General features: G+C 47.5%; 1 protein-coding gene across 2 annotated transcripts; it reads left to right on the top strand.

The window, feature by feature from the left end:
• The first annotated feature begins 4,565 nt into the window (after positions 1 to 4,565).
• On the top strand, positions 4,566 to 15,143 carry CNIH1 (cornichon family member 1). 2 transcript variants are annotated; one of them, XM_081916031.1, is made up of 6 exons: positions 4,566 to 4,767; positions 8,048 to 8,116; positions 8,359 to 8,406; positions 11,699 to 11,811; positions 13,131 to 13,274; positions 14,195 to 15,143. In XM_081916031.1, the coding sequence occupies exons 1-6, from the start codon at positions 4,687 to 4,689 to the stop codon at positions 14,220 to 14,222; spliced, it is 483 nt and encodes a 160-aa protein (XP_081772157.1). In that variant the 5' UTR covers positions 4,566 to 4,686; the 3' UTR covers positions 14,223 to 15,143. The 2 variants fall into 2 exon arrangements, with proteins under 2 accessions (XP_081772157.1, XP_081772158.1); XM_081916032.1 differs by lacking the exon at positions 8,359 to 8,406 and having other exon boundaries at positions 4,570 to 4,767.
• Positions 15,144 to 16,218: the final 1,075 nt, after the last annotated feature.

The following is a 16,218-nucleotide window of genomic DNA, read 5'->3' as shown; positions in this document are numbered from 1 at the left end:
TTGTGCTGCTGAGAGCTCCTTGGATCTGCATTTTGTGTGGAATGGGGTTGTTTTGGGAAGTAACTGAGGGATGCTGTAGACTTTCATCTTAACCTTTGGCTTGGAATCAATTTGATTCCCTCCCCCTTTCTTTTTTCCTTTCTCCTTCTGTGTTGGAACTCCTATTTGGGGACTTCCCTGGCTTTTTTCTGGCCCATGTAGGACCAGTCTGGATAGTTGGCCTTGGTGAAGACTTGACATTTTCATTCCCGAAAAAGTTTTTGATTGAGTTCCACTGAAATGAGGCTGCATTTTAATGTTTTAATGTTGTATTTTAATTTTGTTTTTTAAGCTGTATTCCAATCAATTGTTTTTATATCTGGTGTTAGCCGCCCTGAGCCCAGTCTTGGCTGGGGAGGGTGGGGTATAAATTATTATTATTATTATTATTAACCCCGTTTCTAAGATCAGGAGTAATGTGGAGGATTGCAGTCTCCTCCTGCCCTACTTTTCTTTCCCTTAAATTAATTAATTTCCATCCATTCCCAGTGCAACCTTAACCATTCTTTGAAAGGTGTGAGGGTTTTTTGTTTGTTTGTTTTGCTATGATGAGAAACCATAGAATCATAGACTTTTAGAGTTGGAAGGGACCCCAAGGCTCATCTAGTCCAACCCCCTGAGATGCAGGAATCTCAACTAGGTCATCCATGACAGATGGCCATCCAACTTCTGCCTACAAAACCTCCAAGGACGCAGTCTGCCACCCCAGACTGCCAAACAGCTCTTACCACCAGAAAGTTCTTCCTGATGTTTAGTTGGAATCTCCTTGTAACTTGAAGCCATTCGTTCGAGTCCTACCCTCCAGAGCCTAGTTAAGGCTAAGTGGAATTCTCGACCTGGGTTTGAATGTGTGGAATCCTACTTAAAATTGCTGTTTTCCATTGCTTCCTCCGCCTCCCGTTCACTGATCCCCAGTTTGCCTTGTTTCCCAGCCTGCTCGGAAAACGTTTCGACCTAGAAACATCAAAGTTGTGATGCAGATCAATAGACAGCATCGAACTACTGGCATGTTGCAAACGAAGTGTGGTGTGCAAACTGGCTACTTGCAATGCGGTTGTGCTAGTTTCCGAAAGTCTGTTTAGGGCAGGCTTTTGAGTTCATATACTGGGGATATGGCATAGCATATTTTTTAAGGGTTTGTACATAAAAGGGGCAGGGTTCCTCTCCCGCAGGGGTTATTCAATTTATACATTGCTCCCCTCTTTAAAATAAGAAGTCCCAAAGTGATTTACAACCAACATGAAACAAAGTCAATTAAAATACACATGAATGTTATCAAAAATAAAATTTAACCATATCATATAATTGGTGCTGAAATGAGGGCAAGGGCTGGTGCCAGTCAAGTCTCCTTGGGGAGAACATTCCTTAAATGGGCTATTGCAGAGGAGGCCATAGCTCTGTGGCAGAGGGTCTGACTCTGTATACGGCAGCATCCTGTGGCTCATTCTCTCATCACCACCTTCTGGACCTGCGGAAGAAGCAGGTGGTTTGGGGCCTCGAGTGATGGTATGGTATGGGGAAGAGACTGCATAGGCCAACCCCGTGAGATGCAGGAATCTCAACTAGATACGTGAAGGTGACCCGGAAACTACAACTAATCCAGAATGCGGAAGCTAGACTGGTGACTGGGAGCGGCTGCCGAGACCACATAACACCAGTCCTGAAAGACCTACACTGGCTCCCAGTACGATTCCGGGCACAATTCAAAGTGTTGGTGCTGACCTTGAAAGCCCTAAACAGCCCTTGGTCCAGTATACCTGAAGGAGCGTCTCCACCCCCATCGTTCTGCCCGGACGCTGAGGTCCAGCGCTGAGGGCCTTCTGGCGGTTCCCTCCCTGTGAGAAGCCAAGTTACAGGGAACCAGGCAGAGGGCCTTCTCGGTAGTGGCGCCCGCCCTGTGGAACGCCCTCCCACCAGATGTCAAAGAGAAAAATAACTACCAGACTTTTAGAAGACATCTGAAGGCAGCCCTCTTTAGGGAAGCTTTTAATGTTTAATAGACTATTGTATTTTAATATTCTGTTATAGGTTATTGTATTTTAGTGTTTTGTTGGAAGCCACCCAGAGTGGCTGGGGAAACCCAGCCAGATGGGCGGGGTATAAATAAATAAATAAATAAATATTTATTTATTTATTTATTTATTTATTTATTTATTTATTTATTTATTTACAAGACCTAGACTTTTGAGATTCCAGGATGAGGCCATCTCTGCTGTGACTCAGGCTGGCATCTGGTTTCTCCCCTGGCATCTGCAAGTCCTTTGATCCAGGGCTGCATTTGACACAGTGGCCTCTGCGGCAGTCAAGACTTTGGGTCCGCCCTTTAGAGAAATTCTAGGTGAAGTCCAAATTGGCTGTCACTTTCCCAGGAAAGTAAGCTTGGGAGTCACACTGGGAAGGGGGAAGTCGTCCCTGTGTGCTGGGGGAGTGAAAAAGGCAGTGGGGGGAGTGCTCCTGCCTTGCTTTCCTGCAAGAATCGGGTGGGCTCCTGTAAGAATAGGATGCTGGACCCAGGGCCGCATTTAGGTTTGATGAGGACGTGAGTGGCGCTGTGGGTTAAACCACAGAGCCTAGGACTTGCTGATCAGAAGGTCGGCGGTTCAAATCCCCACGACGGGGTGAGCTCCCGTTGCTCGGTACCTGCCAGTGGCGTAGCGTGGCTTGTCAGCACCCGGGGCAAGGCAAGTAATTTGCGCCCCCTAACCCGTGAATTTGCGCTCCCTAACCTGTGGATTTGCGCCCCCTAACCTGTGGATTTGCGCCCCCTAACCCTAACCCCCAGATGTTGCGCCCGGTGCGGCCGGCCCCCCCTGCACCCCCCACGCTACGCCACTGGTCCCAGCTCCTGCCAAACTAGCAGTTCGAAAGCACATCAAAGATAAATAGGAACCGCTCTGGCGGGAAGGTACCGTATTTTTCGCACGATTGGACGCACCGGACCATTGGACGCAGCTAGTTTTTTGGGCGGGAAATAAAGGGGAAAAAAATTCCCTTTATTTCCCCCCCAAAAGCAGGTCAGGGAAACCAAACCAGGTCGAGGAACAGAGGGATAGTGGTGCTGCGCCTCCCTACTGTCCCCCGAGCTTGTGGGGCTGGCTGATGTCTGCCTGGCGCGCGGGGCGCTCTGCTTCAGCGGGCCCCATCCGCCAGGCAGCAGGCTGCTATCCGCAGCGTGGGGATCCCTGCGGGGAACTCCTGCAAGGCTCCCCACGCTGCGGATGTGTTCCTGAAGCACCGGGCGCTCTGCTTTCAGGGCGCCCGACGCTCCGGGAAGCAGGCTGATATCCTCAGCCTAGACACAGCTAGCGGAGCGCTGCATTAATCCCGAAGCTTGGGGCGTGCGGAGCTCAGCGCGCCCCAAGCTTCTGGGTGCCGGCAAGGTCTAGACGGCTAGCGGAGACCTTGCTGGCACCCAGAAGCTTGGGGCGCGCTGAGCTCCGCACGCCCCAAGCTTCGGGATTAATGCAGCGCTCCGCTAGCCGTGGGAGAGCTGGGTCTCCCACGGCTAGCGGATAGCTTCCTGAAGCCTGGAGAGCGAGAGGGGTCGGTGTGCACCGACCCCTCTCCCTCTCCAGGCTTCAGCGAAAGCCTGCATTCGCTCCATAGGACGCACACACATTTTCCCTTGCTTTTTAGGAGGGAAAAAGTGCGTCCTATGGTGCGAAAAATACGGTAAACACCGTTTTCGTGCGCTGCTCTGGTTCGCCAAAAGCAGCTTAGTCATGCTGGCCACATGACCCGGAAGCTGTACACTGGCTCCCTCGGCCAATAAAGTGAGATGAGCGCCGCAACCTCAGAGTCGTCCACAACTGGACCTAACAGTCAGGGGTCCCTTTTCCTTTTAAGCTACTGAAGGTAATGAGGCCCTTGATATGTCCACCTATGTCAACAACAACATCAAATTGTTGCTGTTTTTTGTATTGAATATATGCAATATGGTAAAACCTAATAGGTATCTCAAGCCATTTGTCCGTGTTGCCATGCAATGGGGGGGAAATCCCTGGATGTACGGTACATTTCCAAAATATAAGATAAAAAACAAATAAAATGAAACCTACATACAGTAACTGTGTTTTGTGTTGTGTAGGCTCCTATGATGTAAGTCATGGGCCCCGCCTGCTAGCCTGCTCCCTAAAATATCACTGGTTTGCTCCTTTCTATATACAGGGTGCCTACATTCTGCATGGACTGGTTGCATGCAAACATGTGCAAATGGCTCGAGATACCTATTAGGTCCATAAGTTACCATACAGCATATATTCAACACCGAAGACAGCGCACAACTTGTTGTTGAGAAAGGACAGCTGGACATAAAAAGGGCCCCGTTACTTCCAGTAGCTTAGGGCCGCACTGAACCTCAATCCGGCCCTGGTCGTGAGAAACGGGGACAGCAGAACAAAAGCGTGTCCGGGCGGCGCTGCAGTTCCGGCGCCGGCCGCCAGTGGCCGCTGCGGGGCGCCTTCGAGGGAGGCGCGGGGAGGCAGGCGCCGGGTGCTGTCACCGTGGCCCGCGCGTGCGCAGTGGCGCTCCCCTCTCGCCGTCGCTGCCCGGGCTCTTGGCGGCCGCCCTGAATGATCCGGCCCGGCATCCCCCGCGCGCCGCTCGGCCGGGGCCTCGTCTTCCGCCGCCGCCGCCGCCGCCGCCGCCATGGCCTTCACGTTCGCCGCCTTCTGCTACATGCTGGCGCTGCTCCTCACCGCCGCGCTCATCTTCTTCGCCATCTGGCATGTGAGTGGACGGGGGGGGAGGGGGCTGTGGAGGTGGGGGGGGGGTCCGTGGGGAGAGAGGGGGGGCTGTGTGAGGGGCAGCCATGGGGGAAAAGGGGGCTGGGGTTTTTTTGCATGAGGGGTCCATGGGGTGAGGGGGACTCCTCATGCGGGCAGGGAAACGGGGCTGTGAAGGTTAGGGGGGGTCCGTGGGGAGAGAGAGGGGGGTTGTGTTAGGGGGCAGCCATGGGGGAAAGGGGAGCTGGGGGTGTTTGCATGGGAGGGGGTCCATGGGTCGAGGGGGCTCATGAGGGGAGGGAGGGGGCTATGTTAGGGGGCAGCCACGGGTAATGGGGGGCTGAAGTGGTTGCATAGGGGCTCTATGGGTCGAGGGGGGCAGGGAAATGGGGCTGTGAAGGTTAGGGGGGTCCGTGGGGAGAGAGGGGGGTCTCCTCATGAGGGGAGGGAGGGGGCTATGTTAGGGGGCAGCCATGGGGGTGTTTGCATGGGGGGTCTGTGGGTCGAGGGGGGCAGGGAAATGAGGCTGTGAAGGTTAGGGGCGTCCGTGGGGAGAGAGGGGGGTCTCCTCATGAGGGGAGGGAGGGGTCTCTGTGTTGGGTGCTGCCATGGGGGAAAGGGGAGCTGGGGTGTTCGCATGGGAGGGTCTATGGGTCGAGGGGGCAGGGAAATGGGGCTGTGAAGGTTAGGGGCGTCCGTGGGGAGAGAGAGGGGGTCTCCTCACGAGGGGAGAGAGGGGTTGTGCTAGGGGGCAGCCATGGGGGAAAGGGGAGCTGGGGGTGTTTGCATGGGAGGGGGTCCATGGGTCGAGGGGGCTCATGAGGGGAGGGAGGGGGCTGTGTTAGGGGGCAGCCATGGGGAATGGGGGGCTGGGGTTTTCTGCATGAGGGGGTCCATGGGGTGAGGGGGGCACCTCATGTAGGCCGGGAAATGGGGCTGTGAAGGTTAGGGGGGTCTGTGGGGAGAGAAAGAGAGGAGGGTCTCCTCATGAGGGGAGAGAGGGGTTGTGTTAGGGGGCAGCCATGGGGGTGTTTGCATGGGGGGTCTATGGGTCGAGGGGGCAGGGAAATGGGGTTGTGGAGGTTAGGGAAGTTGGAGAGGGGTCCGTGGGGAGCTCCTCATTAGGGGACAGCCATGGGGGAATGGGGGGCTGGGGATTTTCTGCATGAGGGGTCCATGGAGTGAGGGGGACTCCTCATGCGGGCAAGGAAATGGGGCTGTGAAGGTTAGGTTAGGGGTGTCCGTGGGGTGAGAGGGGGCTGTGTTAGGGGGCAGCCATGGGGAAAGGGGAACTGGGGGTGTTTGCATGGGAGGGGGTCCATGGGTCTAGGGGGTTCATGAGGGGAGGGAGGGGGCTTTGTTAGGGGGCAGCCATGGGGAATGGGGGGCTGGGGTAGTTGCATGGGGGTCTATGGGTCGAGGGGGGCAGGGAAATAGGGCTGTGGAAGTTAGGGAAGTTGGGCAGGGGTCCGTGGGGTGAGAGGGGGGCTTCTTATGAGGGGGCTGGGGTTTTTTTTGCATGAGGGGTCCATGGGGTGAGGGGGACTCTTCATGCAGGCAGGGAAATGGGGCTGTGAAGGTTAGGGGGGTCTGTGGGGAGAGAGGGAGGGGTTGTGTTAGGGGGCAGCCATGGGGATGTTTGCATGGGGGGGGTCTATGGGTCGAGGGGGGCAGGGAAATGGGCCTGTGGAGGTTAGGGCAGTTGGGGAGGGGTCTGTGTTAGGAGGCAGCCATGGGGGAAAAGGGGGCTGGGGTTTTTTGCATGAGGGGGTGCATGGGGTGAGGGGGACTCCTCATACAGGCAGGGAAATGGGGCTGTGAAGGTTAGGGGGTCCATGGGGAGAGAGAGGGGGGCTCCTCATGAGGGGAGGGAGGGGGCTGTGTTAGGGGGCAGCCATGGGGAATGGGGGGTGGCGGTGGTTGCATGGGGGGTGTATGGGGTTAGGGGGGCTCCTCGTGAAGGGAGGGAGCGGCTATGTGTTGGGGTTGAGGAGGAGCAAAGTAGGGTCCTCACGGGATAGAGCTTGGTGTGTGTTGGGGGGAAATAAACGGGTCTATGATCCATGGGGTGAGGGAGACGGGGGGGGGCGCAGCTTGGGTTTGGGGGTGAAGTGGGAAGGAGGAAGGGCATTCTGGGTGTTTGCATTAGTGGTTGACCCATAGCATTGCATAGGGAATCCGTGGGGCTTAGCAGGCGAGAGCTACGTGTGTGTGGGGGGGGGGATAGGTGCTCCTCCCGGGGAGGGACAAGGCAAGTGGACTTATAAGTGGTATGTATTTGGGGGTGAGGAGATAAGAGAGGGGAAAGTGGGGTGCGTGGGTGATTGCATGAACTTATGAAGTGATTTCAGAGGGGTTCTGGGTGGGGAGAGAGTGCCAGAGATGGATGCATATTTGGTGGGGGGGGGGAATAGGACCTGTTCGCAGGTGGTAAAAGGAAGGAGTTGTTGTGGGGCACTGAAGTGGTGGGTTCGAGGTATTTGGGTCAACCAGGAGTTGCCAAACCAGAATCTTGTGGCAATTTGCTGTTCTATTTCTCTCCTAATACTCCATCCCTGGGGTGAATTAACGTGACTTTGCCCAGGTATTAGCAAAAGGGAGATGGCTTTTTTTGTTGCCCATCAGAAGTGAGCTTGCTCAGGAGGTTGGAGCCTGATAGAACAAAGGGCACTTTCCTCCCAGACCTCCCCCCCCCCTTCTTCCAGTTACTACCAACTTCTTGACACGACTGCAAAATCTGCTTCCCTTCAGCAAATGTTTGGCTGGGGTTACACTGTGCAGAACTGGGAAGCGTTAACTAAGTAGCATCAGGATAAAATGTGTCCATGTGGCTGGGTCATGAGAGTGCTACGAAATAGCCGTACTGTTTTTAGGAATCTTTTGCCTATAGAATAGATGTCGTTATCGTATTTCACTGGACTAGCTAATTGTGTCAAGGAGCGTTGCCTGCTTCCAAGTTAAAGGAGAGCTTGTGCTTTCCCTCTCCTCTTTAGCCCCAGAAACCGGATGAAGAAACCTGTGAACTGAGCTATCTTGCGCAGGTCAGGGAGTGTTTTTGTGGCGACAGGAAATGTCTCTTGAGTTCTTTAACATTGTGTCCAGACTCTGCCTAGCTGTTCCATACATTTAAAGAGACTAGCTGGCTGGGATCTAACCCTTGGGAGGGTTTCCTGTAAATTTGAAACTAGGATTTTGTCACTTCAGGGCGTGGTGCTTTTGAACAGGGAAACATTCCATTTGAGCTGTTCTCACCCTACTGTCCAACTGTTCTAATTTTATTTTAGATTATAGCTTTTGATGAGCTGAAGACCGACTACAAGAATCCCATAGACCAGTGTAATACACTCAACCCTGTAAGTTTACGTGAGAGAGATCTCCTTGCATTCATTCTTAGCCAGGTTTTTCGTAATTAATATTGACTTACGATGCATTAGTAAAATGTTGCTTGATAATATGTAATAGATCTAAGATTTCTTGGCAGATTTCTTTCTCTTTTCCTCTAAGCTTGAAGTTCTGACTTGCTTGTCTGCTGGTGATCTTGTCAGCTGTCATACTAACATTCTTTCAATCTGCTTTTTACATTTTCGGTACAAAGACAGTTGAAAAGGTTAAAAAGATTAAGAGAGTCAAAATTGCATTAAAGGTGTGTACTGCTTTTTAGTTTAATGTTTTAATGCCACTCTCTACTTTTCATTTTGTTAGGAACATCTGTATTATTTCTGTTGATTTCTTTTTGTTCGGTGTGCTTGCTCATTTGTCTGTCTTGTCTATTCAGGGGTTGTAATAACTTCATGGACTTTGTGCGTTGTGAGTTGGCTTGCTTAATAAGAGATGGGGAAAACTGTTACATGCTTAAATTCTTCTATAACTAAGCCAGGCTGGCAAGAATCCAATAGATTTGACACTTGTTGTTTAACGAGGAAAATGCCAGGTTTCCTCTCAACCAGAGTTTGCAAATCTAGTTCAAAACATGGCTTCAAACTGTGGTTCTGATGTGGACCCTGTTTAGTGTTGGTGCAGATCACAAAACCATAATTATGGGAATGCACGTTGGGGAGTCGGGGGACTGGAATACAGGAGCGTGCTATTCCAAGTCCGGCCCCTTGATATATTTTTTTCATACATGGGGTTGTGTCCAGTGCCAGTCCTCCTCAGAGTAAACCCACTGAAATTAAGACAAGACTAATTTATGTCCATTAAGCTCAGTGGGTGTCCTCTCAGTTGGGCTTGCATCGGGTACAGCCCAGGGTTTGTAGTAGCTGCTGTTACATTTGCACCAGACCTTAGTGAGAGGCGTAGTCCATGTTCTTTAAAAGATTTTCAGTTTAAACCAGAGCTGGATAACCTGCAGTCTGTGGACTCCTAATTTGAGGTGGCCCTTCCTCGCGTGGGATTTAATCCCTACATTTTGTGATTTAGGAGAAATTGTTGCCACAGCCTCAGGAGATGTTACTGACACTGCTGTTAGCTGTTGGAACAGGCTGCACTGTTTAAATAGAGAGCAAAAGATGGCCGGCACTCATTTTATATATGTAGCATTTCAACTGTACATGTACTTGCTTAGCAGATTCGAGAGCTAAAATAAATGAAACAACTTCTCAGGTGTTAACCTCTGCCTTCACTCAAAGTGTTTCCCTTTTGCCTTCAGCTACTCCATTAATCAGGGGTGCTTGAGAAAGTTGGGGGGAAACAACATTCAGCGAGAGCCGAAATTGAGAATCTCTGGTCCTCCAGATGTGTTTGGGCTCCATCTCCTATCAGCCCCAGCCAGAATGGCCATTGGGCAGGGATCCTGATGTAAGCAGAAGCCAAGCAGCACCTGGAGGGCAATGGGGTTTTACACCTCCAGCTAGATGATTTTTCAGTATTGCCCTGCTAGCTTTGAGCCAGTGGGTGTCAGTGCTGAATGTAAACCGATCAGCTAGAATCAGGTTATGGGCTGTATGGGTACAACTGCTAGAAGCTGTTTCCACAAAGCAGATACGTGGAATTGAGAGAATGTCGCAAGCTTGGATAGTGGTTGCGCATGGAACAGTTTACCCTGCTCGGTCATCTCTCATTTGATTTGGGAGGGTGAGAAAATGTTCAGTACATGTATGCATTCCCTTATCACAGACTTTTAATCAAAAAGATTCTACCATATGCATGTTGGACAACTATGTTTTAAATATACAGGTGAGAGTCTGCAGACTTTCTTGTGACTAAAGAGCGTACTTATAAATGCTTTCCTCCCAATAGGGATGCAATAGGTTTAAAGGAATTGCAGGACTCTTAAAAGCAGGAATAACGTGCAAGATTAGGAAATGGCCAGCAAGTTGACAATAATTTTAGCCACAAACTGGTCTAGTTTTTAATGCTTTGTGGCTGAATGCTAGTAATAACTTTCGTGTTTGGGTCTCCTATTGCTTAGCAGGCAGACAGCTGGAATATCAACCTGTATTTGGGGACATGCAAATTTGAATAGTCTGTGTTAACTGCAGTGCTTCCTCCTTTCATACTGCATACAACAATGACTGCAAGTTCAGACAGAGTGAGGAATATCAGATCAACAGCAGTATCTGTTACCATCTGTGGTTGATGGTTTCCAGTTTTTGTTGGCTACAAACTGTTGTCTATGATAACAGGCTCCCATATAAACAGGGTACACTGTCTTCGTAGGTTTTCACTGGAAAGCATGATGGTTAAGAAGTGAATATATTAGAAATGTAAATTGCTTTTCGTAGAACGTAAGAAATGGGCCTCCTATTAAGTTGATTCTAGGCACTGTTTGTTCCCTTTTGCACAGCAGGATTTGTGCAGTTTATATTTGTGTACATTGTTTATGTTAGAGTATTGGTCCTATCTCTGCACAATTATTTGTAAAGGAAAAAAATGCTTTTTAAAGAAAACATTTGGTTTATAACAACCACAGCATTTTAGAGTTCCAGGATTTAGACAACTAGTAGTACACAGCTTCACCTGAATAGTTTGGGACATCCAAAATTTGTAGAAATGGAGCAATAGAAGGTTAGCAAGGAACTGTGCAGTTGTTAAGTCTTGGTTTAAATACAGAAATTCTCAGGATTTTATGTAAGTTTCTAGTCCTCATAATTTGGAGATGTAACTGAGGGAGCCTGAAAGTGAAATTTTCTAAAACCACAGAGTACAGAAAGCAAACAGAGTTCAGAATTGCTTCTTAATCAGCTAAATTGATTTTGAAGGGAGAAGTTCATTGATGAATTTCAAGGAAATAAAACTTAGTTGAGTGAGTGTCCACCTTACTTGATTAAACAATGCAATGGGCAAGACTTGAGATCTCTGTGTCCACCCCAAATAAAATATAAAAGAAATACCAAACATCCTCCTCTTTTGCTGTATTAGACTTGCACAATTTCCACCATTCCCGACAATTGGGCTGATGGGAGTTATCTCAAACAGTTGGAGGGCACCTGGTTAGGTAGCTGAAATCCCACCTGTAAATTGTGGTTTGGATGTAGCTCACTAGAGGTAAGCAGAAATCGTTTGGAGGGTTGCTGTAAGGCCATCTGCCAGTCTAATATGAAGACAGGTGGGCATTGCCTGTGGAAAATCTAACTTTCCCTGGGATGTAAGTTGTAAAATGGAAGATATATACGAGTCCTCAGTTTAAGTGATGACCCTCTCGAAAATATGCAAACTTGCCTTTTTTATTCTCATACCGCAGATTGTATAAATGGTATTCAATGTGAGCAGTGACCAGTTTTATGCAAATTGTACTAAGTATTGTTTGCACGTTTTACACACTCATGACACAGTACGTTGAAACTATTATGTTGGCTTCTCTTGTCTAACGCTGGCTTTGCTTATTGCCCCTTACTTTTCCTTTTGATGCAGTACACCCCCTGTCACTGTAATGCAAGTAAGATACACTAAATGTGGAAGCAGAACTGCCTTGACTTGTGTGTCTTCCTTTGCAGCTTGTGCTTCCGGAGTACCTCATCCACGCTTTCTTCTGTGTTATGTTTCTGTGTGCAACAGAATGGCTCACGCTGGGTCTCAATATGCCGTTGTTGGCTTACCATATTTGGAGGTAATGCTGGGCATGGCTCAGTCTCAATTTATTCATGGAAAAGCACTTCTTACTGTACGGTTTGATGTAGACTTCCTGTGGAAATTAAGCCTGCGGAGGAATTGGGTTAACGATGCAGCTGAAGCCTTTTTCTCATACGATTGTCGAAGAATGAATAATACAACAGCCAAAGCTGTTCAGTGTGTATGTTGCACATCGATTGGGCTCTGGAAGTCTTGGCCTTAATCTAAAGCAAAACAAGTTTCCACTTCTTATTGTTGGGAGAGAGGAAATCAGAAAAGGAGGCAAGCTTGGATCTAAATTAAATCTTCAGTGTCCTACATGGTTCTCTGCTATTTCCATGACTTCTGTTTGCAAAGTAGAGGGAGATTCCTTTTTCTGATACTTAAAGCACATGGGTAAGGCCTTAACTTAAGAAGATAAACTCTGTAGTTCTGCCTTGAGTCTGCTTTCACCTTCATAAATGTGTAAAGAGCTGTCCAAGAATTCATCTAGTCCAGTGCTCTGTCTGCAATGGTAGGCAGTTGGATAGAGAGTAGGATGGAGATAACCCATCTGCTGCTTGTCCCTACTATCTAGTATGTTGTACTTAGCTGTTGCAGATGAATGCAGTGTACAATTATACCTCGGGTTGAATATGTTCGAGTTGCGCTCCGTGGCAACCCAGAAGTAACGGAGCGTGTTACTTCCGGGTTTCGCTGCTTGCGCATGCGCAGATGCTCAAAATGACGTCATGCGCAGAAGCGGCGAAAAGCAGCGCATGCATGCGCAGACGTGCCATCGCTAGTTACGTTTCCTTCTGGATGCGAACGAGGCTCCGGACCGGATCCCGTTCGCATCCCGAGGTACCACTGTATATACTGTTAGTATCCTGCTTTTTTTGCAAGGGACATTTTATTTTTCACTGTGAAACCAATAACAAAAACAAGTCAAGATCAGAGGAATCAGGTCAGTAGCTAGTTGTTGAAGCTGAAATGTCTGGCACCACCTCCTTCGGTGCGATCTAGATATGTCAGCATTGCAGTGGATCACAGGGAATGTTTTGGTTAGGCTGGATTTTGTCATGCACTTCACTAAACTGGTGCAATTCCTTTAGGCTTAGGCTTCTTCTAGGCTGCCTTGGGCTCCATACTGGAGGAAAGGTGGAATGCAAGTCTAACAAATCAATACATTTTGATAAGTGGAAGGTGGAAGGAGGTGAAGAGAGATCTTCCAATTCCATGAATGCAGCTGCATTTTTATTTCTTCTCATTGCTGAATGTCTGAATACCAAAATTTCTTTCCTTGTACCTTTTAAAAATGCAAATTTGTTTTTCCAGGTATATGAGCAGGCCTGTAATGAGCGGCCCAGGACTCTATGATCCTACAACCATCATGAACGCAGATATTTTAGCATATTGCCAGAAGGAAGGATGGTGCAAACTAGCATTCTACCTTCTATCTTTTTTTTACTACCTATATGGGTAAGTCACAAATTTCATTATTATTTTTTGTTGCAGAACTTTTCATACTGTCTTTTCCAGCAACTCAAGGCGCTTGACGATTTAGGAAAGTAAGATAAGCATGATACAGAATTTCTTATTAAGTATCAGTAGTTGGGTTTTTAAAAATTACTAAAAGCCCAGGCATCTCATATGTGTCTCAAGGTTATCCAGAATTCATCTCATGACCTGCCTCCTTTTCAGCAGGGGGCGGGTGGAGTTCCATAATTGGATTAGTGTGACTGAGAAGGCCTTGCCCAGAGTCTGCATGAGAGATGCCTCTTAATAAGCTGTGGCCTGGAACAGGGCCTTGCCACTAGATCCCAAAAGGCAGAGCAGCTCTTAACTAGAAAGCAAATCCCTACCATTTAGATGCATTTTCTGAAATTGCTATCTGACGTGGAATTTGAGTTGTACGAAACTTCATTCTTTTAAAAAAGTGCCATGCTCTTCAGATAGTTTGTTGCTTTAAAATGTAAGCAAAGTAAAGTTGTGCACAACGGTTGCTTAAATTGCCAGGAAAGCATGTTTTTGCTACTGCCACTTGAGTTTGTCTATTAGAACTGTACTAGACCTCGACAAAAGAGACAAGTTTGCCAACCAGAGGCACCAAGTTGTGAACGTCTGTGGTTTTTGTGTTGAGGGCACCAGGCAATAAATAACCTGCAAGCACTCCGTTTTTAATAAGAGTGAGTGCCAGCAGCAGTAACAACTGTGTGCAGATACCTACTTCCCTTGTGGTTGCACCAGTGAGTATCTGGCTCTGGCTTATGGTGGTACATAATGAGCTCAGTGGTAAAGGCTGGAAACAGAAGGTACTCCTAGTATGCAACAAAGCAGAAATATTTCTGCTAAATTTAATAGATATGTATATATTACTCTGTTTATCCTTCTTCCAACAGCATGATTTATGTCTTGGTGAGCTCTTAAAAGATGGCATCCAGCAGACTTGGTTCCAGCGAAGTGCATGCAGAAAAGCCACAAGACGAAAGGATTGTTTTCAAAGAAGAATCTAGTATCAAGATTTAGCAGTGGAATCTGACGATCACAGTTGCAACTGGTGGGGGGAAAGATGACTCCTCCATCTTCTTCTCCTGCCCCTTTAAATTGTGCCCATACTTTAATACTCATGGAAAGATGTTTTCATTTTCTAAATTTTACTGGGATGTTTAAAGTGATGAAAATCACATATAAATTAATGTAAAGCGGTTACCTCTGGCTTTGGACAGTTTTGACCCTGCACTCCATAAGGAACAGCCCATTCCCTCAATTATAATAGTGTTAATTGCTGTCCTTAGTATAATAGAATTTTGTTTTTGTTCAATTGACTTCGTAGTGGATCATTTGGGTTGTGGACTGCCATCTAGCTGTCACCTGTAGGTACCAAGTGCTCCTGAAAGACTGAATGCTTTTCTGTATGTTATCTCTTAGGTAACCTCTGTGTGTCTTATAGATGAATACATGACAACAACTGCAGGAAGAATTGTAGTTCTATTTTTTACCGTTTGGATATTACCTCCTTATAATGTGCATGGCTCAAACTTCCCATATTTACGGCAAACATTGAATGTCCCTTGCTTTAATTTTCTACACTAAGTGGATATGGTAGGGGAAGAGGGGATTACTGGTGAAGAGTACATATTAAAACCACCCTATATATAAAAAAAAATACCTTGTGTAGCGGTCTCAAATTACCATACAACCTGGGTCAAGCGTGGTAATAAAAATAGTTTGTGAGTTTGCAGGTAGAATTGCATACAATTTGAGACACTTGTTCAACGAGTTTGGGTGAATATCCCTGCTGTTCCTTAGTGCAATACAATAAAAACTTCAAAGACGGATAAAACTTTATTTTCTTCTACTGCTTTGGCTTTTTCAAAGTGCTTTGGAACTGCTGACTTTAGCCAGCCGCTACTAGGTAATACCGTTCTAGTTTTAAAGGTAAAGCAATTGCTTGAAAAAGGACACCTTCTGCTAAACAGCAAAGGTGATTAGAAGCTAGACCAATGCCCTTCGGGGGCAGCAGGTCAGTTTCTATTGGATTCTTGCAAAGCCAGACTTCTGGCCTGATCCTGGAAAATACTGTGTCTGTTCTTAGGCAGGAGCAGGGACAAGCTAGGTTTTTACTATAAGAGATTCCAAGTATGGAGTCTTGGTTTGTAAAGCAAAACACTTTGGATCTTTAGAGGGGAAGTCAATCACACCAGACTGAAACTGGTCACTCCTTCTGTTGAGCATCTTCTGCCTATTGCTGGTGGAAGTCAACTCTGCCTCAAGAGCTGCTGAGAGGTTCATGCTCCTTGGAACAAAGGACTTCAAGAGCACAACGGAGCTGCTTTTTATTCACAAACAGGTCGGTTTTATACCTGTTATAGGTCCAAGGAAGACAGCCATGAGCATTGCCGACCTAAGTCCATAGGGGTGGATGAAATAAGAATGGAAATTAAGAAATTTCAGCCAGTCCTTACCTCATATTCCAAGTTTTCAAGATCTTGTAAAACATTTTCTGCTTGCGTTGTACAGCTATGAAACTTGATTTTAAAATGAATTCAGTGCATCAGGATACCAAGAAGCTGCAGGTTCTTATACTGACAGCTGTGCAGTTTTAATTTGGCATATTCAAATCCATCATTATCTATTGGCGACGAGTGTCACATGCTTGCTTAGATTATGTTCAGTTGTTCCTGCATCTCTCGCTTTAGTATTTGCTGAAGGATCTGAAATTGTGCCTGTCATCGCTTTAATGGCATGCAGTGTCCATAGCAGTATGTTCACGTAAAAAAGATTACCTATTACTTTCTGTGTTGTGACTGATATTTTACATGATCTTTATACAGCTGGCAGCCATATTAGCTCCTTTTAGTACGTGTGCTTTTAAAACAGCAAACGAGGTTTTTGCCCATGATGTGTGCGTAGCATTTGTTTT

Source organism: Podarcis melisellensis (assembly GCF_964234715.1).
Source record: "Podarcis melisellensis genome assembly, chromosome: 1".
NCBI lineage: Eukaryota > Metazoa > Chordata > Lepidosauria > Squamata > Lacertidae > Podarcis > Podarcis melisellensis.
Note: the sequence above shows the minus strand (reverse complement) of the source record. Positions and strands in the feature narration are given on the sequence as shown.

What these genes read in the sequence shown, in the direction of transcription:
- CNIH1 (XM_081916031.1), top strand. Translation starts at nt 4,687, where the DNA reads ATGGCCTTCACGTTCGCCGCCTTCTGCTACATGCTGGCGCTGCTCCTC. An exon ending in AGTGTAATACACTCAACCCT is followed by an intron (nt 8,117 to 8,358) that starts GTAAGTTTACGT and finishes TTCGGTACAAAG; the next exon opens with ACAGTTGAAAAGGTTAAAAA. An exon ending in TTGGCTTACCATATTTGGAG is followed by an intron (nt 11,812 to 13,130) that starts GTAATGCTGGGC and finishes TTGTTTTTCCAG; the next exon opens with GTATATGAGCAGGCCTGTAA.